The 25,836-nt window shown below is 44.7% G+C and overlaps 1 protein-coding gene across 2 annotated transcripts in view; it reads left to right on the plus strand.

Annotated features, from left to right (window-relative positions):
- Positions 1–10,857: 10,857 nt before the first annotated feature.
- Positions 10,858–25,836, plus strand: part of F11R (F11 receptor) — a 28,568-nt gene continuing 13,589 nt past the window's right edge. For both annotated transcript variants that reach the window (XR_004298487.1, XM_032397265.1), the window contains exon 1: positions 10,858–11,056. Coding sequence is in view for 1 of the 2 variants with exons in the window: in XM_032397265.1 (XP_032253156.1) it covers positions 10,996–11,056 (61 nt within the window). In the remaining variant the exon portion in view is untranslated. The remainder of the gene's footprint in view (positions 11,057–25,836) is intronic.

The following is a 25,836-nucleotide window of genomic DNA, read 5'->3' on the forward strand; positions in this document are numbered from 1 at the left end:
TAGGTGTCTGTACTTTCCTCAAATACCCACATCCCTTTGGTTCTCAGACTGGTTCAAGTTTTTCCTGGGGTCTAATTTCCCTCTTTGTTTGCATCTTAACTGTTCTAGTCTTTTTTTCCCACTCCTCAAGTATTATAATTTGATTATAGCATTTCTTTTCTTCTTTTTTTGGAAGCATACTTTTCCTACAATAAAATGCACAGTTAAGTGTTCAGTTCATTGAGTTTTGACAATTGTATGCTCACTTGTAACAACCATCCTGATAAGATCTAGGACTCTAAAATCCCCAGAATTTTTCTGGGGCCCCCTTCCATTCAGTTCCATCCTTAATCTTTCCTTTTTTTTTTTTAAGATTTTATTTATTTATTTGAGAGAGAGAGAGAACAGAATGGGGGGAGGGGCAGAGGAAGAGGGAGAAGCAGACTCCCCGCTGAGTGGGGAGCTGGATGCGGATGTGGGGGGGCTCAATGCCAGGACCCCAGGTTTATGACCTGAGCTGAAAGCAGACGCTGAACCAACTGAGCCACCCAGGCGCCGCATCCTTAATCTTTTCTCTCTTCTATCACCATAAACTAGGTTTTTAGCTTCCATCCTAGCCTGCCAACCTACATGATTTGCTTTCTTCTGTTTAGCCAGTGAGGGTCAGAGAGGGTCCTGGAGGTAAACCGAGCTGGCCTGCTACACGACCGACCATGCCCTCTGGCTTGATCATCGATTAAGAGACCATTCCTCTTTCTCCCTCATTAACTGTTTGGTTCATAATCTTGATAGCTGTTCCAACCCATTACTTTGCCCTGTAAAGTTCTTCCCTTTCCTCATAGCTATTTTGGCAGCTGAGGCTGGGGAGCCCAAGTCTACCAGCAATCGTTCCCTTGCCTTCTCTGCCTTTCTTTCCAGACTACATTGGCCTCTTCCCTCTCCCAGACTTTGTCTGCAGCAGGTTGTGTTGCCCATCTACTCGTGTCATATCCACCACTGGACATTTTTGTTGTTAACCCCTCCCAGTTGATTTGAGCTCCTCAAAGGCAGGAACCGGCTATGCAGTCCCTGACCAGCAGTGCCCCAAAGGAACAACACAAATTCTCCGTAGGTGCTTGTTGAGCCTCACCAGCCTGCCAACTTCCAGAATTGTATAATTCCAGCCTTTTTTTTTTTTTAAAGATTTTATTTATTTATTTGAGAGAGAGAGAATGAGAGAGAACACATGAGAGGGGATAGGGTCAGAAGGCAAAGCAGACTCCCTGCCGAGCAGGGAGCCCGATGCGGGACTCGATCCAGGGACTCCAGGATCATGACCTGAGCCGAAGGCAGTCGCTTAACCAACTGAGCCACCCAGGCGCCCTAATTCCAGCCTTTTTGAAACATCGCTGCCTGAGCCTGGCTGTTTCAGTCAGCAGAGCATGTGACTCCTGATCTCAGGGTGGTGAGTTCAAGACCAACGATGGGCATAGAGCTTACTTAAAAAAAAGAGAGAGAGAGTTGATTTCTTGGAGCGCCCGGCGGGCTCAGTCGGTGGAGCATGTGACTCTTGATCTCGGGGTTGTGAGTTTGGGCCCGACGTTGGGTGTAGAGATAACTTAAAAATCATAAAAAAAAAAATTTAAAAATAACATTTTTATCTTATCAGAGTTGATAATTTATAATAAGTCCTTGTTGCCTAGTGGCCCAGGCACATGTCTTGGCCTGGCCTTTTAAGCAATCTGTAGCCCGAATCTGGCGTCACCCTGCCTTTCCAAACTTCTCATTCTGTGCCTGCCGCCGCCAGCCTGGTTTCTTTAGTGGCCTAAGTAGACTCCATTCCCTTCTGACCCTGGCATTTGCTCACCATTTCCCCTGTTTGGGAAGCTTCCAGTCTCTTTTGTTATTACTCTGAATTTCACAAGAATTAGAAGAATGTATTTGGCAGGACACTTGCTGTCCTCATCCAGAGGGCTTTTAAACTGAAGAAAAAGGGAGAAAAATAACCAGATAATATTATATAACTGGCTTCCATAAAGGACAGGAAAACCAGGAGAACAGGGGATAAGGTACACAGTTACCATGCTGTCTTATAACTTTAATGGCTCTTCACCTTTGCTGATTTCATTTTTGTATGGCCAACAACTCCACCAGGACCTGGCTTATAGGCGTTACTTCTGCAGATGCGGAATTTTTGTTGAGGTCTTTAGTAATTCTCAGGGAGAAAAATGCAAGGGGAGAGAGTTGGGAAAAATACTTATGAAAGGTAGCAGGTTATGATGTAACAAGCAAAGGCTACATAGTGGTCACCACCAGTTACTTTTTAACTATTCCAACTATCTGTAAAATGGGGGTTAAAAGACATCTCTTTGCGGCATCTGGGTGGCTCAGTTGTTAAACGTCTGCCTTCCGCTCAGGTCATGATCCCAGGGTCCTGGGATCTAGCCCCACATAGGGATACCTGCCCAGCAGGAAGCCTGCTTCTCCCTTTCCCACTCCCCCTGCTTCTGTTCCCTCTCTCGCTGTGTCTCTCTCTGTCAAATAAATTAATAAAATATTAAAAAATAAATAAAAGACATCTCTTTGGATAGTTCTGGAAGTTTATTAGGATAACAAATGTAAAGTATGTGCCATGTGGAACGTGTGGATTTAGAGACATATATGTAATAAACACAAGGAGGTATATAAAATAGCATACGGATTTTGATACTTGGTGGAAGGGAACTTGTGACAGGCTGTGGGAGTGTATGTCATATTTCAAAGAAAATATATTTAATGGAAGAGACAGACATCGTAAGGGTGCAGCTGGATGTATTTTTACAATGTGGACACACTCATTTAACCACCACTGTGGTCAGAAAACATACATTGTATGCACAGATTTAAACTCTGTTGTGACCTGCTTTTTGGCCAATTGTACAGTCAATTTTTGTAAATGTTCCATGAACACTCGAAAAGAGGGTATATTCTGCAGTTTTGGAGTATAGTGTTCTCTAAATGTCAGTTAGGTCCAGTTAATTAATTATGTTGTTCCCATCTGTATCTCTCTCTAGAATTTTCTTGTCTGCTTGTTCTCTCAGCTTCCTACCAGCTTCATTTTGGTCATGCTTACATGGGACTTATATCCCATGTCTCCTGGGATTCCTATTAACCAAAGAAGAGAAACTAAGCACAGTTAGACACAAGAAGAGGACTATAGGAAAGCAGATTTTTAAAACTGAAAGAAAACATAAGTTAAGCTCATGGCTGGAGACTCTAAAGAGAACATGAGTCAAGAAGGTTGAGTTGTCGGGGCGCCTGGCTGGCTCAGTCAGGGGAGCCGGTGACTCTTGATCTCTGGGTTGTGGGTTTGAGCCCCACATTGGGTGTAGAGATTACTTAAAAATAAAATCTTAAAAAAAAAAAATAAATGAAATCTTAAAAAATAAAGTTGTCAGATTTCCCAGTGGGATACCCTTCCCACTGATTCATTCTGCTTCTATTCCCATTCCTAATTATTCTTCAGCCTATCAAGTCATCCGATTCATTGACCTTACCAAAATTTTGCTATTTATTATTTTACTTACACCTCTGTTTTCCTCATAATCCAGTAGATTCTATGCATGGTTCATCATTATTTCATTCCTTTGTATAACTAGGAATCAACTTATCAAGAAAGTTCACGGGGCATCTGGGTGACTCAGTCAGTTAAGCACCCAACTCTTGATTTCAGCTCAGGTCATGATCTTGGGGTGGTAGGATCAAGCCGGTGACCGGCTCTGTGCTCTCTGCACGGAGTCTACTTGAAATTCTCTCTCTCCCTCTGCCCACCCCCTCCCCCGTTTGTGCACTCTCTCTCTGAATAAATAACTAAAATCTTAAAAGAAAAAGAAGGTTCAAGACCATGGGGTGCCTGGCTGGCTCAATTGGTGCAGCATGCAACTCTTGATCTTGGGGTTGTGAGCTCGAACCCCACGTTGTGTGTAGAGATTACTTAAAAAAAAAAAATCTTAAAAAAAAAGTTCAAGGCCTATAAAAAGGAAATGTTAAAACACAATGAAAAGACCTTAAAAAAAGTCTTGTACAAAAGAAAAGACTTAAAAGATTCTTGGATGAGAAGACTTAACTTCCTAAATATATCCGTTTAGTTGAAATTAAGAATAGCTAGAAAAGCTAGAAAAAGCATCAATGAAGGGGAGCAGCTGTTAGTAATTAAAACAATGTGCATGGATAGATAGATAAATTCCATAAACCACACCATATACCAAACTAAATTTCAAATGGATCAAAACTTTATTTTTTATTTTTTTTAAAGATTTCATTTATTTATTTGACAGGGAGCGACACAGCAAGGGAGGGAACACAAGCAGGGGGAGCGGGAGAGGGAGAAACAGGCCTCCTGCAGAGCAGGGAGCCCGATGCGGGGCTCAATCCCAGGACCCTAGGATCATGACCTGAGCCGAAGGCAGACAGTTAATAACTGATCCACCCAGGCGCCCCATGGATCAAAACTTTAAAGTAAAAATGGAAACTATCAATAAGAATTCTTTCATACTGTATTGCGTTTTTGAAAGTTGCTAAGACAGTGGATCTTAAAAATCCTCATCACAAGAAAAAGAAAATTTGTAACTAAATATGGTAACAAATGTTAACTAGATTTGAGGTCATTTCATACTATATACAAATATCGAATCATTGTTATACATCTGAAACTAACATAATGTTATATATCAAGTATATCTCAATTAAAAAAATTTATACACAAAGAATTCTTTGATTATCTTAAAGTGGAGAAGATATTTTTAATTTTGAGTCAAAATTTAGAAGCCATTAAAGAAAAGACGGATAAAGTACAAAACAAGCAATTGAAAGCCTTCTGCCCGCCTGGCAAAGACACAAACAGCACACAAGTCGAGTCAAAAGACAAACAGCCAACTGGGGGAAAAATCAACTCAGAGTGTACACAAAGGTCTAAATCCTAAATGTATAAAGAGCCCTTACAAATGGATAAGAAAAAGACTACCCCAATAAAAAATGAGCGAAACATATGAAGAGACAGTTCACAAAATACACAGGACTCTTAAAGTTAGGGGATGCTCAGTTTGAGATACACAAATTAAAACTAAACTGAGGTTTTATTTATTTATTTATTTTTATTTATTTTATTTTTTTAAAGTCACTGGTTGCTTTATTCTTTTTTTTTTTTTAGCTTTAAAGATTTTATTTATTTATTTGACAGAGAGACAGAGACAGTGAGGGAGGGAACACAAGCAGGGGGAGTGGGAGAGGGAGAAGCAGGCTTCCCGCGGAGCAGGGGGCCCGATGTGGGGCTTGATCCCAGGACCCTGAGATCATGACCTGAGCTGAAGGCAGACGCTTAACGAATGAGCCACCCAGGCGCCCCTAAACTGAGGTTTTAATTCACATTATTCAGATTAGCAAAAATGCAAATGTTTGATAAAGCACTCTTTTGCAAGACTATGGGAGAATAGATATGCTAATAGTTATGTAAATATATATGGATACGAACTGTAGGGAGGACTATCTGTCAATATCTACGTATACCTTTGACCGATCCAGCATTCACATGTCCTGAGATTTATCCTACAAATAAGCTTCCATCCATGTGAAGTGATACCCGTACATGTTTATTCATTTCATTACCTATGTTAGCAAAAGACTGGAAGTAATCCAGGTGTTTCTAAGTTAAAACTGGCTAAATAAACATCATAAGCCTACAACAGAATATTATGTAACTGTAGAAAAGAATGAGAAAGCTCTCTGTGTACTCAGGAAGGACCTCCAAGATGCACTGTTACATGATAAAAAATGTTCTATGCTATCTTTTGTGTAAAAAAAAAAAGTAAGATAATATGGAGATGTGTGTGTATGTATACCCACACAATAATTAATTAATTTGCTTACTTATTTATAATTGCTTATGTTTAGCAAAAAGAAACCCTGGAAGGACAGAGAACTAGTAAGAACTAGTAAGAGATGTAAACCTCTTTAGCATTCTTGCTGCTTTCTCCATCCACTTGCTTAGGAAAAAACCAACTATGGTCAAACCCAACTAACCACTTACTCTTTTCCTGCAGTCAAACAGCTAGAGTAAATTTACACCAGTTTGACTGGTCTTTCTTCAAGTTTATGTCCAAAATATTAGTAGGCAGTTAACACTGCTCACCAGTACTAATACACACTTTCCTAGTGTGTTCAGTTCCTGTCTCCACTTCTCCCCACCCTGTATTTATTTTTTTAACACAACCTCAAGATTTCATTGTCTTCCTAATAAAACAAAATATGAAGCTTAAAACTGGATCACTGGGCCCTTCTTATCTCCTCCCTCGCGTCTCCTAACAGCCAGCATTCTCTTAGATCTACAGCTGGGCTCAACACATTCAAGCCTCAGTGCTATCTTCTTTGTACTTTTATAGCCTTTTACTGGAAAATGAGCTTCGTCTGCCCACCATGGCCACTTCGCTTCCTGTCATCATGCCACTTTCCCTGAGCCTACAGAGGATCTTTTGCCCTTACACTGCGTCACTTTGTAGGCTGGTGCTCACCACACTTGTCACAGAAAGTCGGGCAGATTCTAGAAACACTCACCATGTTTGTGGGAGTGCTATTGGCACAGAAGGCTCTCCCCACTCTTTAGATCTCCTGAACTTCCTTTTCCCTCTGCACTCTTTGCAAATGACTTTGCCTTCTACTCCACGAAGAACAGAAAGCAGTCACTTTCTACGAACAAACGAACCAGCTGTACCATGCATTTCCCTCTTGTTACGGAGGATGGTTAGCTCTGTTCCCTTTTAATGCTCAGCTTGAGCCATCTCATCTCCTCTCTCCTCAAGAACTCGGTACTGCAACTGTCCCCTCTTTCTCATACAGCATGGATGTTTTGTTCTCTCTGCTGGATCATTGCTATTAGCATACAGTGTTTCCATGCAAACAAAATACCTACTCTGACTTCCTCCACCTGCCCTCCAGGTTGCTGCTCCTTTTCTCTGCTGCCCTCCCAGCAAAATCTCCTTTGAACTGTTTGTAGTCAGTCTTTACTTCCTTAATCTACATTCTCTCCTTAGCCTACTCCATGCAGGTTTTATTGCCTACCCCACTACTCCATTGAAACTTCTTTCAAGATGACCCATGAATGACACACGAGGATTAGTCATTAGATATAGGTGACCCTGGGAAGGGGTGTGCCTTTGGACTAGGTGCCTCTCTTTAGTGAACTCCCAAAGAAGCCAACAACTGCGGCAGTCAGTCCTTATTCCTGAAGGGAAGCATGTCACTATGCATGTTTGTACGTGCACAAAACTTTACATTTCAAAAAGGATAAAGGATTTTTAAAAAAATATGTCAAGGCTAAGGGAAAATGGAAGAGCATAGTCAGGATAGTCAGATGAAGTCAGGATAAAGTCAGACGGAGTCAGGAATGTATATCAATTTTTGGACTTGAATTGCAGATTTGGATTTGGTTTTCCTAGAGACCAAAGCAAAATGACTAACAGGATTGCTTATAAAATTCAAGGTATCCATAAGACAAATATATGACAGAAACGTGGCATCTCTCAACAGGAACATCTGGGAATATCAATACCTAGAATGTTGGGAGTGTACCATGCTGGCTTGGAAAGAGGTCACTTCAGGATTCTGTTTTCAACTCCATCCTTGTTCAATATTTTTATTACCCTATTGGATTATGCTATAGAAAGCATGTTTATGAAACTTGCATATAACAGAAATTCAGGTGCAAATGCTAATGTATTGGATGACGGAATCAAGATTTATGTTTAATAATCCCTTCCAGAATTTTCTACTTTGCAGGCAAACTCACCAGTCTGAAAATTGGGGCACCTGGGTGGCTCAGTCGGTTAAATGTCTGCCTTTGGCTCAGGTCAGGATCTTAAGATCCCACGATTGAGTCCCACTTCAGGCTCCCTGCTCAGCGGGGAGTCTGCTTCTCCTTCTCCCTCTGTCCCTCCCCCTGCTGGTGCCCTCTCTCTAATAAATAAATGAAATCTTAAAAAAAAAAAAAAAGACTATAAGATTTGTGTCACATTTGGGTTGCCCCCCACGAAAAGAATTTAAAAAAGACTACAAGAAACAAATGTCAATGACAATGAAATTTATGAACTATTTATGTAAGCAACTTTATGGAACCTGGAGTATCAGATCATTTGCATGCTCCAAAATTACTTGCATGCTTTATACTTGTATACACAAATACTTTGTATAGAAATAACTGGGATGCATACTATTTGTATTTACTTTTTTCATTTAATTTTAACCCTGGACATTATTTTTATGTCTATTTTTCTATACATTAATATTTCATTTTCAAAGCAAAAAATATGAAATCAAATAAGGTTAAAAGCAAATGTACTTTAGTTAAGAAACAACTGTACAAGTATAGGACGTGAGAGACCTGACTTAATAGTAGTCCGAGTGAAAATAAAGACTTGTGGGTTTTAGTTTGCCACAAGTTGACTATAACTAACTCAGTGGTGTGATATGGCTATTATATTTGTGAATGCATTCTTGTGCTGTAAGTACAAGTGATGGAAATAGCCGTCATGGCAGTGCTTAAAATGGACCAGGTGCTGTGTAAGCATATTATATGTGTTACATTATTTAATCCTTGTTTTGCTAGAAGGTATCACTGTCATTAACTACCTTCTGGAGGCAGAAATTTTCAGAGAGTTGTGAGCTGGCAAAGGACTAGCTAGAAACTGGGGGAATGGATTTGAATTGAGATCTGTCCATCTCACGGAGAGATGGTTTCTCCAGTGCCCAGATCAGATCTTGGCAGTAAAATATAAGAGATTATCTCCAGGCAGGGGGTGGGGTGCGATGGGGGTAGGGGGGCGGGGGTGGGGGAGGCTTGTGAGACCATACCGTATGAATATTCTTCGAAGGATTTAAAGATGTTTAGCTTGGAGAAGTAAAGACTTACAAGGCTCATAATAAGAATATTAAAATACTTGAAGGAAGGGCTGTCATTGGCAAAGAATAATGAGATTATTTTCTGTAACTCCAGAGAGCAAAGGCTGAAGTTACCAGGAAGCAGATTCCATAAAGGATATTTTAACAGTTAAGAGCTGTACAAAAAGGGTGCCTGAGTGGCTCAGTAGGTTAAGCAACTGCCTTCGGCTCAGGTCATGATCCTGGAGTCCTGGGATCGAGCCCCACGTCAGGGTCCCTGCTGGGTGGGTGGGGAGTCAGTTTCTCCCTCTGACCCTCCCCCCTCTTGTGCTCTCTCTCTCATTCTCTCTCTCTCTCAAATAAATAGATAAAACCTTAATAAAAAAAAAGAGTCCTACAAAAAGCAGAATGGTCTGCCTTGAGAATTTTCAGTAGAGTTTAAGCAGAGGCTGTTTAAACTCTGTGGTTGTATGGACCTTCCTATATAGGGCAAGAGGATGATCCAAATAACCTCTAAGATGACTCTTCCTCCTAAAGACTCCTGATCAGTATTGCAGTTCCTCTAACCTTCTGCTCAAGTTCCCCCATCTTGAAGTTTTCTCTGACACTCACAGCCCCCCCACCCCCCGCCCGGTGATTGGTTCCTTCCCCTGGCTCCTCCATTCCCTTGTATCTGCCTCTCTCTTCAAGGCGTTACATTCCTTTGAGGGTAAAGAACAGAATTTTGCACATGGCGGGCACCCAAATATTTGTTTCGATTTAGTAACACGACGTTTCTTTTGGTAACATATTGTCTTGTTTCCTGTGTTAGTCTTGGGAGTAGATAGTAAGCCATTTGAAGTCAGAGACTGTGATTTATATTTATCTGTATTTCCTTCCCTACAACACCCACTAGGTGCTTGATAACCATTGCTTTAAATTGAGTGGAACTAGAAGTGGACCAAGGACTGGGAGCAAAGGTGCGAGATGCAAAAAGGTCGAAGAATACTACCGTTTTGCATAAAGGTGTGGGCTTCTTACTTGCAATGAAATAATGTTCAGGAAGTTTTCCAACAGGCAAGATCAGTTAAAATTAAATCATTGTAAAATAAAAGCTAGAAATAGTAAAAGTGTTGAGTTTCAATTAAAAGCGACACAATAATATAAATATTAACAGAAAGCTCGAGTATTAACATAGTCTATGGCAAGAGGGGCTTAGCACCCAACTATCAGGCACAGAAAGAAGAGAAACAATTTTGAAATGCAGGGCTCCGCTGATTCATCGAACATGTGTAAAGGACAAATGCAGTCACTCACAGTGATGTTTATAGAACATCTGTCTGTAGGTCAGTTTGTATTACCTGGGTGTGTTTGGTGTATATATTGGGTGTTGAAAGTTCTTGAGAGAATGCAATCCTGCTTTTCCCACTTTTGGGTTGAGGGCTCCCTTCCCCTCTCCTTCCCCTCCCTTCTCTCTGCATAGTCCCCCGCAAAGCTTAATGCTGCCAATGGGGTCGACAGAGGTTCACGGTTCGAGGCTCCGTCTCCAGGTATCATTCCACTTCTCTCCCGGTCCTCTCCCCGCACCCTCGCATATGAATGTGTGGTTTTCACTGGCCAAGGTTTCCGTAGCCCCCAGCAGTTTACATCCAAACAAACACACAAACCACAGAAAACGCAACCAGGCGGCTCTCGGCGGCCCGGCCGTACGACCACTTTGCCTCCCTCCCACTTCGAGGTATTCCCCTCCACCTCCAGCTCTCACTCAGGACCCAGCCAGTCAGAAAGTCCCTACTTCAGGAACGCCGCCCAATCAGGGTGTCCTCACCTGCAGAAGGTGAGGCCCGGTCTCCTTACGCGACAGTCTCCTGGGCCAATCGGAGGCAGCTCGGGCTTGGAAAGGCGCCAATCGCTCCGAGTGGGGAGGAGCGGGAGAGGTCGCACCTGGCGACGGTGAGTCACTCAAGGGAGCGGCGGCTCCCTCCACCAATCGGAACGCGCAAGGGCGGGGCGCCGGCCAATCGTCGTGGGGGGGCGGGGCCGGGCGGAGCTCAACCTGGTGGCTGGATTTTAGTCTCCGGGCGGCTGCGGGTGAAGCTGTGTCTCTCCACGGGGCTCCAGCCGCCGTGTCGTATCGGGACCCTGATCGTCATGGGGACGGAGGCGAGAACCGGGAGGAAACAGTTGCTTCTCTTCACATCGGTCATCCTGTGTAAGTTCCCGGAGTTTCGGGAGGAATCGGTGGATCGGGTCAGAGGTTGGAGGGAGGCGCTCCCCACGCCTCTCGCCCGCGGGAGGGGAGGAGTTGAGAAACCTGCCAGCCTCACCCTCCTGGTCCCCCTTTCCACCCCAGCCCTCCCCTGTATCCCCTCCTTACCCTGGCGGTGGCTGGCTCCCCTCCCCCCACACCGGTCCCCCTACACCCACCGGGAGGGAGCCGCGGCTTCCGCACGTAGCCGGAAACAAGGGAGGGGGTAGCCCCACTTTTCCCAGCCTCACTTACTGGCGAGGGCCCTGCACGCATCCATCCAGACGTACTTCTCCGCACGCACCCGGGAAGGGCCATCCTGCCCTCCAACACGCACCCGACATCCGCGCACCACCCGAGAGAAGCCTGAGCCTCGCGCCCCTGACTCCTCTGGCCCCTGAATGCCCTGCTCCTGAAGGGCCCTCGGAAAATCTAATGGAGGTCAGGTGGGGTGGACATCTCTTTCCCTGGCTGTTGCTGAAGGAGGCTCCTTAGTTCCCCCGGATCTTTGGGTTGCGGTGGTTGCTCTGGGTAAAGTGGGTGCAAAGTCTGAAGAAATAAATTTGAGATCTCACCTTTCTCAGAGCACAGCACTTAAAGTTCCTTTCTGGGGTAGCTACCTCGAGAGTCCTTAATAAATGTTGTTGACTGAGTGTCTATTTCCAGGGGGAGGACCTGTCTGTTGGTTGGCTGGATCCTTCTCACAGCCAGGACTCTGCCCTCCCCCGACCGCTTCTGGGAGTTTTTGTTTCCTTTGTAAACTCCCTTTCCTGTGGAACAATGAGGCTCACTTGCTGGGGCATGCCTCTGTCTATAGATAGGTTTGGGCGGACTGGGTGTATGGTTTGGGTCACCCAGTTCGGCACCCTGTGTCTCCAGCTGGACGTATATCTGTCAGATTCATGAGTGCCTGTAAGTGTGCTTCTGTGGATTCTTGTGTCAGTAGGTGATCTGTAGGAATCTTTGTTTTTCCCTCGAGGTCCATGCTTTAGGAAGTGTAAAAGAAATGAACAGTTACAATAGCATCGGTGGTTATAAGGCAGTTCATTTTGCTCAGTTTTGAAGGGTGGAAATGGATTCCCTGCTCTTAGACGGGTGGATTGACAGCTTCTTTGTCCTTTATCACAAAAACATAAGCCCTTGGGGTAAACTGGACCAGAGGCAAGTCTAACCCTCTCCCTATTGTACAGATACGGAAACAGGTCCAAAGAGGGGAAATGACTTTTCCAGATTGATGAAAGGACCTGGGAATGGAACCAAAGTTTCCTGAGCCCCTTCTCCTTTTTCCACTGCTGGATCCAGCATCTCAAGCACCCTGTGGCACAGGAACCATGATCTCAAACATAAGTTTGGCATAACGCCCCCGGGTCCACTCTCTTACCTTCTCTCACTTGTCCTTTTCATTCTATGCCTCCACTTTCCTCCTTGATTCAGTTTCCACTTTTCTCCTATTCTCCACCTTTCTTTCTTCTGCCTGTATTTTAGAACTGCTTATGACACCCATGGGCCTTCTTTGGTTCTTTGTGGTGCTCCTACTGGTACTCAACCTCATGCTGAACAGTGCTCCCCCCCCCCCCCCACGTTTCCCCTCAGTGATGCTATCTGCGACCATGTGTGTCGGGCTTACAAGCTTCCTGAAGCCGGCATCCTTCTTCCTTCTCTTTCTTTTTCTCTCCTCATTTTCTGCATTGTGACATCCCCCAGTAGCCCATACTGGCACTGAAAGAGTTGGGATAGCCCCATTCTGAGCTTGGGGATGTCCTCTAGTCTGTTCAGGGATTCAAATGGAGCCTGAGGTGATGTTGCATTAGCTTGACAGGACAGTGGGTCCTGGGAAGTGACATACCCAGGGGATGGGGGAACTGACCATATTACATTTAAATCCGGCTAGACCTGGGGAGAGGAATTTGATTAGTAAAATGAGGATGGAGATAGGAATCAGATGACCTCACCGGGTTTCTAGTTTGGCTCTCTGCCTTATTTGTGATCTTAGACTAGTGCCCAGTCTTTCCATCTGTGGACAGGAGTAATAATGCTTGTCCTGCGGGTTGACCAGGATAATAGCTACATTACATGTACATGAAGGGATGACTATCATTGGGCAGCTGTTAACCCCTTTGGATTTTGTGAGGAGGAAAGAATGCTGCCCCAGGAGAGTTGGTCAAAGGAAGCAAGGTTTCCTCCTCCTAGATCCCAAATAGCAAAGGTAGGATGTGAGGGCGATCTGGCTGCGACATCTGTCACCCCATTGATGGCCAGGGTTGATTCGGCTGATCTGGCTGGCTAGGCGGGTGTCCCCTTCCTCCCTCACCGCTCCATGTGCGTCCCTCCCGAAGCTGCGTGCTCGGTCGAAGAGGACGACCTTCCCCGATAGAGGAGGACCGTTCTTCGGTCAAGGGTATACGAGTAGCTGCGCTCCCCTGCTAGAACCTCCAAACAAGCTCTCAAGGTCCAAATAGCAAAGGTAAAAAGGTAAGGGCTCTTTCTTGGGTGTCTGGTCTGTCCTCTGGCCCTGGGGTGTCTGGAGCATATGTGGGTGTCCTCGTGTTCTCTCTTCTCCCACCACGGCTGTTGCTCATTGTGGGCTCTGCCATCAGGGAGGAAGAACAAAGGGCAGGATATGATCAAGTTCAAGCAAAGGCCCAGCGCCAGCCCTGGGAAGCCTTGTGGAGAGGAAAGCCTGAGCTGCTGGGGCAGGGATTGGAGCCCAAACACTGAGGGAACTGGGCTTGGGAAAAGCACAACCAGTGACCAAAAACACGGTCTCCCTCTTCCTGGGGAGCCTGCACTTAGAATTCTAAGTTTCCAGCAATCTCCCAGGCAGGGAGAGGCATTTCTACTTATAGCAGGGTCATGTGTGAATAGGAGGACTTTTGGTGTAACCACGGGGAAGAAGGGGGAGCCTGGGTTGGAACCTTGGTTCTTTCCTCCCATCCCACTTGAGTGGGGGATCCCCACCTGACATTCCAGAAGACAGGAGCTGCTGCCCCATGTGTGGCTCAGTCTGAGTGCTTGTCTTCTCTATGGATGTTTCTGACTCAAGCCCTTCCACCTTTGCTGTTCAGCTTTGCTAGCTTTACCTCAAACTGTACATTGGTGAGTCACCTCTCCTTTCCCCTCCCTCTACCACTGGTTGAATTTACTCCCAGGAAAGAATTATTCCCTCGAAACCTGAAACCTAGTGGCGGCTGACGACTGCCAGGCAGCCAGGCAGCCAGGCGGAACTAGGAACTGGGAAATGCCCGGTAGTGGGATTCCAGTGCCCCCCTCCGTCTGTACCTCCTGGCTCCAGGACACTTTCACTTTACAGTGTTTCTAGTTTCTTTGTGACCTAGGCATGCCTGGGGTCTCCAAGCTAGTTTTGGTTTGGGGTAGAGCTCTTGTAATTAAAAAAATAAAAAAGTTTTATTTATACTTAGAACAGGTTAATACGTTGATGTACACCACAGACATGTACTCCATCAGGCACCTAGTTTTTTTCACTTTGGATACCCCGGAGATCTTTTCATATTGGCATTACGGGTGTTGTGGTCTTGGTCTTTAAGATCCCACCACTGTCTAGCCCCCCCATCCTCCTCCCCCAAGTCACCGGGTCAGGGGCCACCTGTTCTGTGGACACTGAAAGGGCTGACACCTTTGCTCAAAGATAGAGTGAAAAACTGTACCCATTTTGCATGATTGAGTAGGAAATAATGGAGCTTATTTTTCACATCTGTTAGTATTGAGGAGAGACCTTGGGGACCTCTAAACTCAGACTCGCTTCCTTTTCAGAGGTTCAGGAAAGATCTGGATGACCACTTGTCAGATGTAATTGTGAAAGAGGGTGCAGCGTTGTGGGGAGTGGGTTGTGGGAAGCCACGTGAGTGGATGCATACTGGGCTTTTCCAGGCATTGAAAACTCAGAGTTCATCTGTCTGGGACTCCCTGATAAGCAGGGTTTCTGTCTAAAGTCCGGCTGTGGCATTAGTTTCGCAATGTTGGGGGTAGGACAGGAGGAAACAGCTGGCTGACAGGAAGCTTGATGCCAGGCCGTTGGAGTGAGCCCTGGGTGGGCCGGGCACAACCTTCCCTTGTACTGGGGAGCTGGGTGGGGAAGGGGAGGAGTGGAGCAGGTAGAACTGGAAATTCTGCAGAGAGGGCAGGAGGGAGCCGTGCAGTGAAAGCTCTCCTGTCCCACACTGCTGATCACGCCTTCTGCCATCCTGAGGGCCATTCCAGCCACTGACGTCACTCAGAGTGCAGCCAAGAAGGGCGGTTTAGACTCAGCCCAGCCTGTTGTTGGGCTCACAGAGCGTTCCTCTTGCCCACGCATTCCTTATCCGTCCTACCCTAACCTCCAGGAGCGAGTTCAGTCTTTACAGGGTGAGCGGTGGGGAGGAGGAAAGGGCAAACCGGGGGTAGAAGCCCTAGGTCCAGGTTCTAATGGTATTGCTTTGTCAAATTCATTTGTTAATCCAGGAAATGTTGGTGTCTCCAGTGTTCTGAGCACTGTGCTAGAGATAAGGGATAAAGCAGCGAATCACACTTGACATTAAGAAGTCCTGAGGGGAGCCAGGGGCATTGGAAACAGTTAGCCCACCTTAGGTAAACTGAGTACCCTTTCGGAGCCGGAGGCCCTGGCTTTCTCCTCCTCACTCCACAGCTGTAGCTCCCGCACAGCTGGAGGGGCCTATGAAGCTCGGATGCCTAGAGGGGAAGTTTGGGTGCATTCTTAGAGAAAACCAGAGTCTGGCTGGCTGGCTGGCTGGTTTCCCTCCTTTTCCTTCCCTTTAAAAAAAAATGGAATTCAAACAAATTCATGGTACAAAAGCAACTTAAGGAACATTCTAATAATTAACAGGATGTATAGAGGAAACAAAGGTTTCTTAATAAAGCAGTAGAAGGAAGCTTTTCTGTGGTGGGTTTGATCTGCATATACAAGGGTGGTTGTTGGTGGGTTCTGTTAAGCCTGGACACCTTCGCCCTCTGTGACCACCTTATCACGGTGTGCTTCGGTGGGGGCCATGGAACACTTTTCTGGGCAAATACAGTGCTAGGAGCTGGGGAGATACAAACAACTTGGATTCTCTTCCCAAGGACTACAGACATATATTGACTAAGCAGCAAGCGGCAGCGTATGCCAGGCGCTGTCATCGAAGTACAAAATGTTTTGGGAGCATACAAGGAAAGAGATAAAGTTTTTAAAAAGATAAATTTTTATTAAATAATGTGCTCAGTGCAGAAAAATGGGAAAACAGAAATACAGAGAAAATAAAAATCACATGTAATCCTATTATCAAGAAATAAACAGTACTTGTGTTTAATTGCAGTCTTTCCTCTATGAATAATATGATATATATGTATATATACTTTATATATATATTACATATATGTATTTTTAAACAAAATGTGCTTTAAACAACCTCCATTCTATAGTATTCTACTGCATGGCTATATTATAATTAACTCTTCACTTTTTGTTGGGCTTTTAGGTTTTCTTTTTCTTTGCTATGCTAAATAATATGAAATTGTCCCTGTACATACATCTTTAAGCTTAACCTTTGATTATTTTCTTAGACTATATTCCTAGAAGTTGGGGAGAGATTAATGTTGACTGGGGAAAGTCGTAATGGATCAAGGGGCATTTGAACAGGATCTTGAAGGTTGAGTGGGCTTTCCTTGCTTGTCTGATGGAGATGCTCTGTAGCATCATACTTTTGGAGCCTCAAAATTAGGCAGACTTGGGTTAAGATTCCCTTCCCACCGTGGGATACCTGGCTGGCTCAGTCAGTAGAGTGAGACTCTTGATCACCAGGTTGTGAGTTTGAGCCCCACATTGGGTGTAGAGATTACTTAAAAAAAAAAAAAAAGGGGGCGCCTGGGTGGCTCAGTTGGTTAAGCGACTGCCTTCGGCTCAGGTCATGATCCTGGAGTCCCGGGATCGAGTCCCGCATCGGGCTCCCTGCTTGGCAGGGAGTCTGCTTCTCCCTCTGACCCTCCTCCTTCTCATGCTCTGTGTCTCTCATTCTCTCTCTCTCTCAAATAAATAAATAAAATCTTTTAAAAAAAAAAAAAAAAAAAAAAGGATTCCCTTCCCACTTTGCTGTTTATAGCTGTATGATTTTGGGCAACTATTAGCTCAGTGTTCTCATCCCATGTGAGATGGGATTATAACAGTAGTACTGTCTTACAGCATTTTTGTGATTAGAATCTAAGGAGACAGTGTGGGTGCAGGTGGCTCAGTTGGTTGAGTATCTGCCTTTGGCTCCGGTCGTGATCTCAGGGTCCTGGGATCGAGTCCCACATTGGGCTCCCCACTCAGTGGGGAGTCTGCTTTTCCCTCTCCCTCTGCCCCTCCCCACCATTCATGCTCTCTCTCTCTGTCTCTCTCTCTCTCTCAAATACATAAATAAAACCTTAAAAAAAAAATAGACAATGCATAGGGCACCAACCTTGATGGGAGGGCTCACTGTGTCATTTCTGCCATGACACTTGCCCAGATTCAAGAGGAGGGAACCTAGACTCTACTTCAGTCCCAGCGTAAGGAAAGCATGTGGGATGAGATAAACATATAGATCCATATGTCTATTTTGGAAAATACAATTTGCCACAGTTGTTTTATTATTCAGATACATAGTGATTTTCAGGAATTATATGCTCAGTCCTACAGATTTCTACATCACCAACTCTCTTCTGACATGTACGAAAGCATGTAGGGATTGGTTTAGGTATTAGTGGCTACATCACCACCTCCCCTTCTCTTTACCCAACTCACCTTCTCTTCCACTCCCACCCCCTTGTGCCACTCCGCCTACCTACTGTTGTCAACTACAGTTATTTCCAGGTACCTGTGCTGTCACCCTTTTTCTCTCCTTGAAATTTATCAGACTCACCTCTACTCTCCAGGATCTTGATGGTATAGTAATCTTATATTTCTTTCTTGTTGTTTTTTTTTTTAAAGATTTTATTTAATTTGTCTGTTTATTTAGAGCACAAGTGGGGGGAGGGGCAGAGGGAGAGGGAAAAAGAATCTCCAGCAGATTCTGTGCTGAGCAGGGAGCCAGGTGTGGGGCTCCATCTCAGGACCCTGAGATCATGACCTGAGCCAAACTCAAGAGTCAGGTGCTTAACTGACTGAGCCACCCAGGCACCCCTAATCTCATATTTCTTACTTACCTGTTACCTCGTTTCACCTTTAAAGTTTTTTTTTCCCCACCTTTAAAGTTTAATCAGTGTTTTTGCCTCTCCTTTCTGGCTTTGTTTTATTCTTTCCTCCTCCTTGTGATCTGATTTTCTTTTTCCCCTTTTTCATTCCCTTTTCCCCTTCCTTTTTCTCTAAATTAAAACACTTAATACATGCTTGCTCATTACACAAATGCAGAAGATAGAAAAGAAAGGCTGCCTGTGGTCTCAGATAATATGCACAGTTGTGTGCATGGAGTCTGTTAGAGATTTTGTTCTGCATATACTCAGATTATTTTTATTATTTTAAAAAATAGAATCATTCTACATACTGTTTTTATATTTTTGGATATATTTCTGTGCTAGTACAAATTGATCTACTTTGACCTTTGGGATGGCCATATGTATTTTTTTTTTAAGATTTTATTTATTTATTTGAGAGAGAGGGACAGAGAGAGAATGAGCAGTGAAGGGGAGGGGCAGAGGGAGAGGGAGAAGCAGGCCCCCTGCTGAGTGGGGAGTCCGACGTGGGGCTCGCTCCCAGCTCAGATCATGACCTGAGCTGAAGCCAAGATTTGGCCGCTCGACTGACTCAGGTGCCCCTATTTACATTTTTGAGATATATTAGTTTCAGGTACACAACGTAATGATTGGATATTTCTGTATATTGCAAAATAATCACAACAGTAAGTCTAGTTAACATCTGTCCCCATACATAGTTACAGAATTTTTTTTCTTGTGATGGGAACTCTTTAACATTTACTCTTTGCAACTTTCAGGTATGCACTACAGTATTACTAACTATGGCCGCCACGTTAAACATTACATCCCCGTGACTTACTCTATAATGGGAAGTTTGTACGTTTCCTCCTCCATCACCCTTCCCCCCCCATCTCCAAGCTTAGTTTTGTTTTTGTTTTAAATTTAGATCCTACTGGGTGCCTGGGTGGCTCAGTTGGGCATCTGCCTTCCGCTCAGGTCATGATCCCAGGGTTCTGGGATCGAGCCCTGTGTCATCTGGCTCCCTGCTCAGCAGGGACCTGCTTCTCCCTTTCCTCCCTGCTCATGCTCTCTCTCTGTCAAATGAATAAATAAAATCTTAAAAAAAAAATAAATTAAGATCCCACATATAAGTGAGATCATATGGTATTTGTCTTTCTTTATTTCATTTAGCATAACGGCCTCAAGGTCTATCCATGTTAACACAAATGGCAAGGTTTCAATTTTTTTTTATGGCTGAATAATAAACCATTGTATATATGTACCACATATTCTTTTTTAAAATTTTTTAAAGGATTTTATTTATTTATTTGATAGAGAGACACGGAGAGAAGGAAAACAAGCAGGGGGAGTGGGACAGGGAGAAGCAGACTTCCCGCTGAGCAGGGAGCCCGATGCGGGGCTTGATCCCAGGACCCTGCATGATCTGAGCTGAAGGCAGATGCTTAACGACTGAGCCAGCCAGGCGCCCCTATATGTACCACATATTCTTTATCCATTCATTCATTGATGGATACCTAGATTGTTTCCGTATCTTGGCTATTGTAAATAATACTCCAGTCAGCATAGGGGTGCATGTATCTTTTTGAAGTAGTGGTTTTATTTTCTTCAGATAGACTCCCAGTAGTAGAACTGCTGGATCATATGGTAGTTCTATTTTTACTTTCTTAAGGAACCCCCCATACTGTTTTCCAGGGTGGCTGTACCAGTTTGCATTCCTTCCAGCAGTGCACAGATACTCCCTTTCCTCTACATCCTTACCAATACTTGTTACTTCTTGTCTTTTTGATAATAACAGGAAGTGACATTTCATTGTGGTTTTGATTTGCATTTCCCTGATGGTGAGTGATGTTGAGCATCTTTTCATGTACCTGCTGTCTGTCTGTATGTCATTGGAAAAACATCTATTCAGATCTCTGCCCAGAGATCTTTTAATTGCATTGTGTGGGTTTTTTTGCTGTTGAGTTGTGAGTTCTTTATATGTTCTCAATTTTTTGGATATTAATCCTTTATTAGATATGTGATTTGCAAAATAGTTTCTCCCATTCAGTGGGTTGCCTTTTCATTTTGATGATGGTTTCCTTTGCTGTGCAGAATGTTGATTCTTTCACTATGTGGAAATGTCATCATAATTACCTAAGTCAAGGCTGTAGTCACTGGGGATTCAGCCGGAATGCCCACTGCTGAAGTTCAACTTAGACCTGTGTATTCATCCACCTGGGCCGCCATCACAAAATGTCACAGACTGGGGCTTAAACAAAAGTAATTTATTTTCTTTTTAATTTGTAAAGATTTTTAATTAAAAAAATTTTTTTTAAAGATTTGATTTATTTATGAGAGAGAGAGAGAGAGGGTATGAGCTGGGAGAGGGGAAGAGGAAGAGGGAGAAGCAGACTCTCTACTGAGCTCAGAGCTGGATGTGGAGCTCAATCCCAGTACCCCGGGATCATGACCTGAGCTGAAGTCAGATGCTTAACCGACTGAGCCACCCAGGTGCCCCAACAGTGATTTACTTTCTCACAGTTCTGCAGGCTGGGAGGTCAAGAGCACAGTGCTGATGGGGTCGGTTTCCTGTGAAGCCACACTCCTGCTGCTGGTCCTTTCTGCGGGAGCTCAGTTGGTGTCTGTATAAAGGACACCAGTCAGATTGGATTAGGGCATGTCCTAAGGGCCTTATTTTAACATCATTATCTTGTGGAAGGCCACGTCTCCAAATACAGTCATATTTGAGGTACTAGGGTTTAGGGGGAACACAATTCAGTCTATAACAAGCATAAACCATTTTGAAAATTACCTCTGCAGAAAGGGCAATGCTTTGATCAGAGTCTCTTCCTAAGCTGACCTGGGCCTACTTGGAGTCTCTTGGTTGTTCTTGTGGTCATGAAGAGAGTGGGGGTGTTTTAAATGGATTCACATCTTTCCCCCACTTTCTGCTGCTGTTTTATTTTTTATTATTTTTAAAAAGATTTGTTTATTTGAGAGTTTATTCCTCATGCATGAATGGGGGGAGGGGCAGAGGGAGAGAATCCAAGCCGACTCCCCGCTGAGGGCAGAGCCTGCCTCAGGGCTTGATCTCCCGGGTTGTGAGATCAGGACCTGAGCCGAAATCACGAGTTGGGTGCTTTTTTTTTTTTTTTTTTAAGATCTTATTTATTTATTAGAGAGCACAAACAGAGGGAGGGGCAGAGGGAGAGGAAGAAGCAGGCTCCTGGCTGAGCAGGCAGCCCGACGCAGGGCTCGATCCCAGGACCCTGGGATCATGACCTGAGCCGAAGGCAGACGCTTGACTGACTGAGCCCTTGTAGACCTTGCATCAAAAACCTCCTGGCACTTCCACTTTTGTCTGCACACCTCCATGGATGCAGAAAGCAGCCTCTACCTTTGTGCATGCAGACACCTGCAGACATGCTGCAACCCAGGGGCAGAAATCAGTCCCTATTGCAAAATGGCTGTTGGAAATTGCCCATGTGCAGAGAAGTTTCATTCTGTTTCAAAACTATGATATTTGGAAACACTTAATTTTGGGGGCATTTGGAGGGCTCAGTCGATGGAGTGTATGACTCTTGATCTCCACGTTGGGTGTAGAGATTACTTAAAAATAAATCTTTAAAAAAACCACTTAATTTTTAAGTTCTGAAGCTAAGTTTAAGAAAAAGATTAATGGAGGGGTGCCTGGGTGGCTCAGTTGGGCATCTGCCTTTGGCTCAGGTCATGATCCAGGGGTCCTGGGATCAAGCCCTGAACTGGGGCTCCCTGCTCAGTGGGGAGTCTGCTCTGCCCCCAACACACACATAAATAAATATTTTTTTAAATAAATAAAATCTGTAACAAAAGAAAAAGATTAATGGAATTAGTCATCTTTCCCCCGCCCCCTGAAAATAGAACAGTTTATTAAAAATTTTAAAAAGATTGAACTATGGATTGAGTTTGTTTTTTCTTCATTTGGACGTGCCCCGCCTGCCAGTTTGAAAAATGGGCTTATCTTTGTAGATAAACTTTAACAAGTAGATGTTGTAGTGAATGGTCTGCTGTGACCTAATTTGTTAAGACTCTATGTTGTTCATTGTCAACTTGTACCAAGCATTATGCTAAGGTGCTGAGTACTCAGAATAATAAATAACACATGGTCCCTGCTCCCTGGGGGTTTACTGTCTGGTAGGGGAGACATACCTGTGCACAGATGAGGTCATTGTAATGTGGGCAGTGCTTTGCCCCTGTTTTGCATGGGGTAGTTAAAGCCTAGGAAGGAGGTCTGAAGCCGGCTGTGGTAGGATTGGGGGTGGGTGGGTCATTTCTTGGAAAATAATGTGGATGCATAGCTGCTGACCAGATGAAGAAAGAGGGGAAAGGGTGCTCCACAGAGCTGGAATAGCAGGAGCAAAGTAGAGGTTGTGAAACTGCTCTTTGCTGGGAGTTTAAGGAGTCTCTACTGCTAGAGGATAAACTGCAAGAGTAGAAAGGCTTATCAGAGGGTTGTCTGGGTGAAGAATTTGGATTTTATCTGAGAGGCAATGTGGAATCCTTGAAAACTAGAAGCAAGTGTTAGATGTGCATTTTTAGGAAGGCTGTAGGGTATCAAGCTGCCTTGGTTTGAATCTGCACCACTGCTTCAGCTGCTCTGGGCCTCAGTTTCCCTGTGTAGAAAACAGAGATTATAGGGACTCCTGGGTGGCTCAGTTGGTTAATTGGCTGACTCTTGGTTTTGGCTCAGGTCGTGATCTCAGGGTCTTAGGATCAATCCCTACATTGGGCTCCACACTCAGCGGAGAGTCTGCTTGAGATTCTCTCTCGCTCGGTCAAATAAATAAATCTTTAAAAAAAAAATAGAGATGATAATAACAGTATTACCCAACCCCTAAGGGTCTTGTAGGGATACATGGCGGTCCGTGTGGTATGCTTGTAACAGTGCCTGGCACAGAGTAAGCACTCAAGTATTAGCTCTTCCTCCGGCAGTGGGATGGAGGATGGATTTGCGTGGGTCAAGATTAAACAAGACAGAGAAAACAAGTGTAATTGAGAGACGAGTTGCAATTCCTCAGATCATGATGGTACTAAAAAGTGGTGGCCAAAACTGGAGGAACATTTGGGAGGTGACGATGTAATGCTTGCTGTTTGATTGACAAGAGTGAGGGAGAGGTGGTGACTGCGGGACGGTTTCTGGTTTGCGTGATGGTGGTACCACCAACCTAGAGAGGGGAGCAGGAGGGGGTGTGGAGTCCTGGTGGAGAGGACGCAAGGAGGCTCGGCCGTAGGCATCTGCAGCTCTGGTGGGAGGCGCGGACTGGAGCTGGCCCCGGGTGGGTGCACAGGAATTTTGGGCTGTGTTTGAGATTTCCTAGAGAGAATGTGGAAAGGAAAAAAGGCCTGAGATGAAATGCTGGGGATCACTCATATTAAGGGATTGACAGAGAAAGCAAGGTTCAAAAAGGAGAATGGTTGTCCCCAGAGGGGCGGCACACAGAAACCTAAGGGCAGAGTGACTTCTTCTTCTTCCTTTTTTTTTTTTTTAAAGATTTTATTTATTTATTTACTTTGAGAGAGAGAGAGCGAGCAAGCAGGGGGAGGGGTAGGGGGAGAAGGAGAGATAGAATCTCAAGCAGAGTCCACACAGAGCACAGAGCCTGATGCGGGGCTCCATCTCACAACCCTGAGATCATGAGCTAAGGTCAAGAGTCGGGTGCTCAGCTGACTGAGCTGCCCAGGGGCTCCCAGAGTGACTTCTGAGGAAGGGAGCCGTCTGCAGGGCCTGGCGTCTTACAGAGGCCACTGAAGGGAACTGAAAAAGCAAATTGTGGATATCCTTAATTCTAAGACTACTTCAGTGTTTTGTAAGTTGGGATGTAACTTACAGCCTAGGTATACATTTAATATGATGTCCCCCCAAGCAGCTATTATTAAATCGATGTATATCATATAATCAGGGCATCTTAGAATTGAGGGATGCAATATCTGGTGATCTTGGTAAAAGCAATTTTAATTCCAAGGTGAGAGCCAAAGATCTACTGAATGAGTGTGTTGGGCTGAACTGAGGAGTCCTATGGAGGAGTACAAGATTGAGGGCAGGCTTTCTGTACATGAAAGGGCCAAAAATCTATTGATGCCTTTGACTTTGTGGCTTTTCTTACTGTGAACTTAGAGTAAATCAAGCGTCATCGTGAAAAGGATGAATTTTCCTTCTATTTTGGTTTACCACGTGCATTAGCGGGACATCTGTGTGTGTGCGTACAGTGAGCCAAGTACAGGTCCAAGCTTCAGGGCAAAGGGGTGGGGCATGATGAGGCAAGGGAAATACAAAATAGTTGAGGACAACGGGCAGGGAGTCTGTGGGTGTCCTGAGGGAGATAGGGTGCAGTGAGGGAGAGCCCTCCACTCTGCTGGTCTGTCTGTGAAAGTTCTAGAAAAGAGTTAGCCTTTCCAAGGCAGATACCATGAGAGAGGACAGGTGGTTTGGTGGGCTGGGATATAAGCATTTTTCAGGCAGAGTTTATATTTATTTATATATGTCTTATTGAAGAAAACTTTGAAGTCAGAAAAATAAGTGTGTACAGAAGGACCTATGGGCAGATGATGATAATTATAATAATAGGAGAAGATATAATAGTTATTTGGTGCTTCCTGTTATAGGCACTTTATTTGTATTAGCTTGTTTGACTCTCAACCCCAGGCCTTTGATGTAGAAGCTGTTATTATCCCCATTTGACAGATAGGTGAACCAAGGTTCAGAGTGACTAAGGTAGCTTGCCCAGGTCACTCAGCCTAGGAGGTACCAGAGCTGGGATTTGAGTCAGACAGCTTGGTTCCAGAGGCTTGTTCAGGAGGGACAGGGGGAATGTGGACCGTGATGGTGAGGTGTCAAGGAGGGTGTGCTGGTGAGGCTGGGCTCGACAAATGCAGGGACTCGCAAGCACAGTAGAGCTTGAGTATTGGCCATCAGGCCACAGGTGGTCAGCTGAGATCCTGGGCTGGGATGGCGCTGAGGGGCAGACCCTGTGTTTTAAACAGGAGAAGGCTGGACTAGGCAACGGAGGTCAGGACTGTTGAGGAGCCGGGGAGGATGGCTGTAGCCCAGGACGTTTGTGTTTGTATGTGATGTGATTCCTGAATGTTCTATTTATTTTTTATTTTTTAATTTTTTTTTAAGATTTAATTTTTTAAAGATTTATTTATTTATTTAAGAGGGGGAGAGAGAGAGACAAACAGTGTGAGCAGGGGGAGGGGCAGAGGGAGAGGGAGAGAGAGAATCTCCAGCAGACTCCCCGCTGAGTGCAGAACCTAATGCAGAACTCAGTCCCATGACCCTGAGATGATGACCTGAGCCAAAATCAAGAGTTAGATGCTTAACCGACTGAGCCATGCAGGCACCCCCTAAAGATTTAATTTTTTTTTTTTTTAAGATTTTATTTATTTATTTGACAGAGAGATAGAGAGAGAGAACAAGTAGGCAGAGAGGCAGGCGGAGGGAGAGGGAGAAGCAGGCTCCCCGCCGAGCAGGGAGCCCGATGCGGGGCTCGATCCCAGGACCCTGGGATCATGACCTGAGCCGAAGGCAGCTGCTTAACCAACTGAGCCACCCAGGCGCCCCT

Source organism: Phoca vitulina, unplaced genomic scaffold (assembly GCF_004348235.1).
Source record: "Phoca vitulina isolate PV1807 unplaced genomic scaffold, GSC_HSeal_1.0 scaffold97, whole genome shotgun sequence".
Lineage (NCBI taxonomy): Eukaryota > Metazoa > Chordata > Mammalia > Carnivora > Phocidae > Phoca > Phoca vitulina.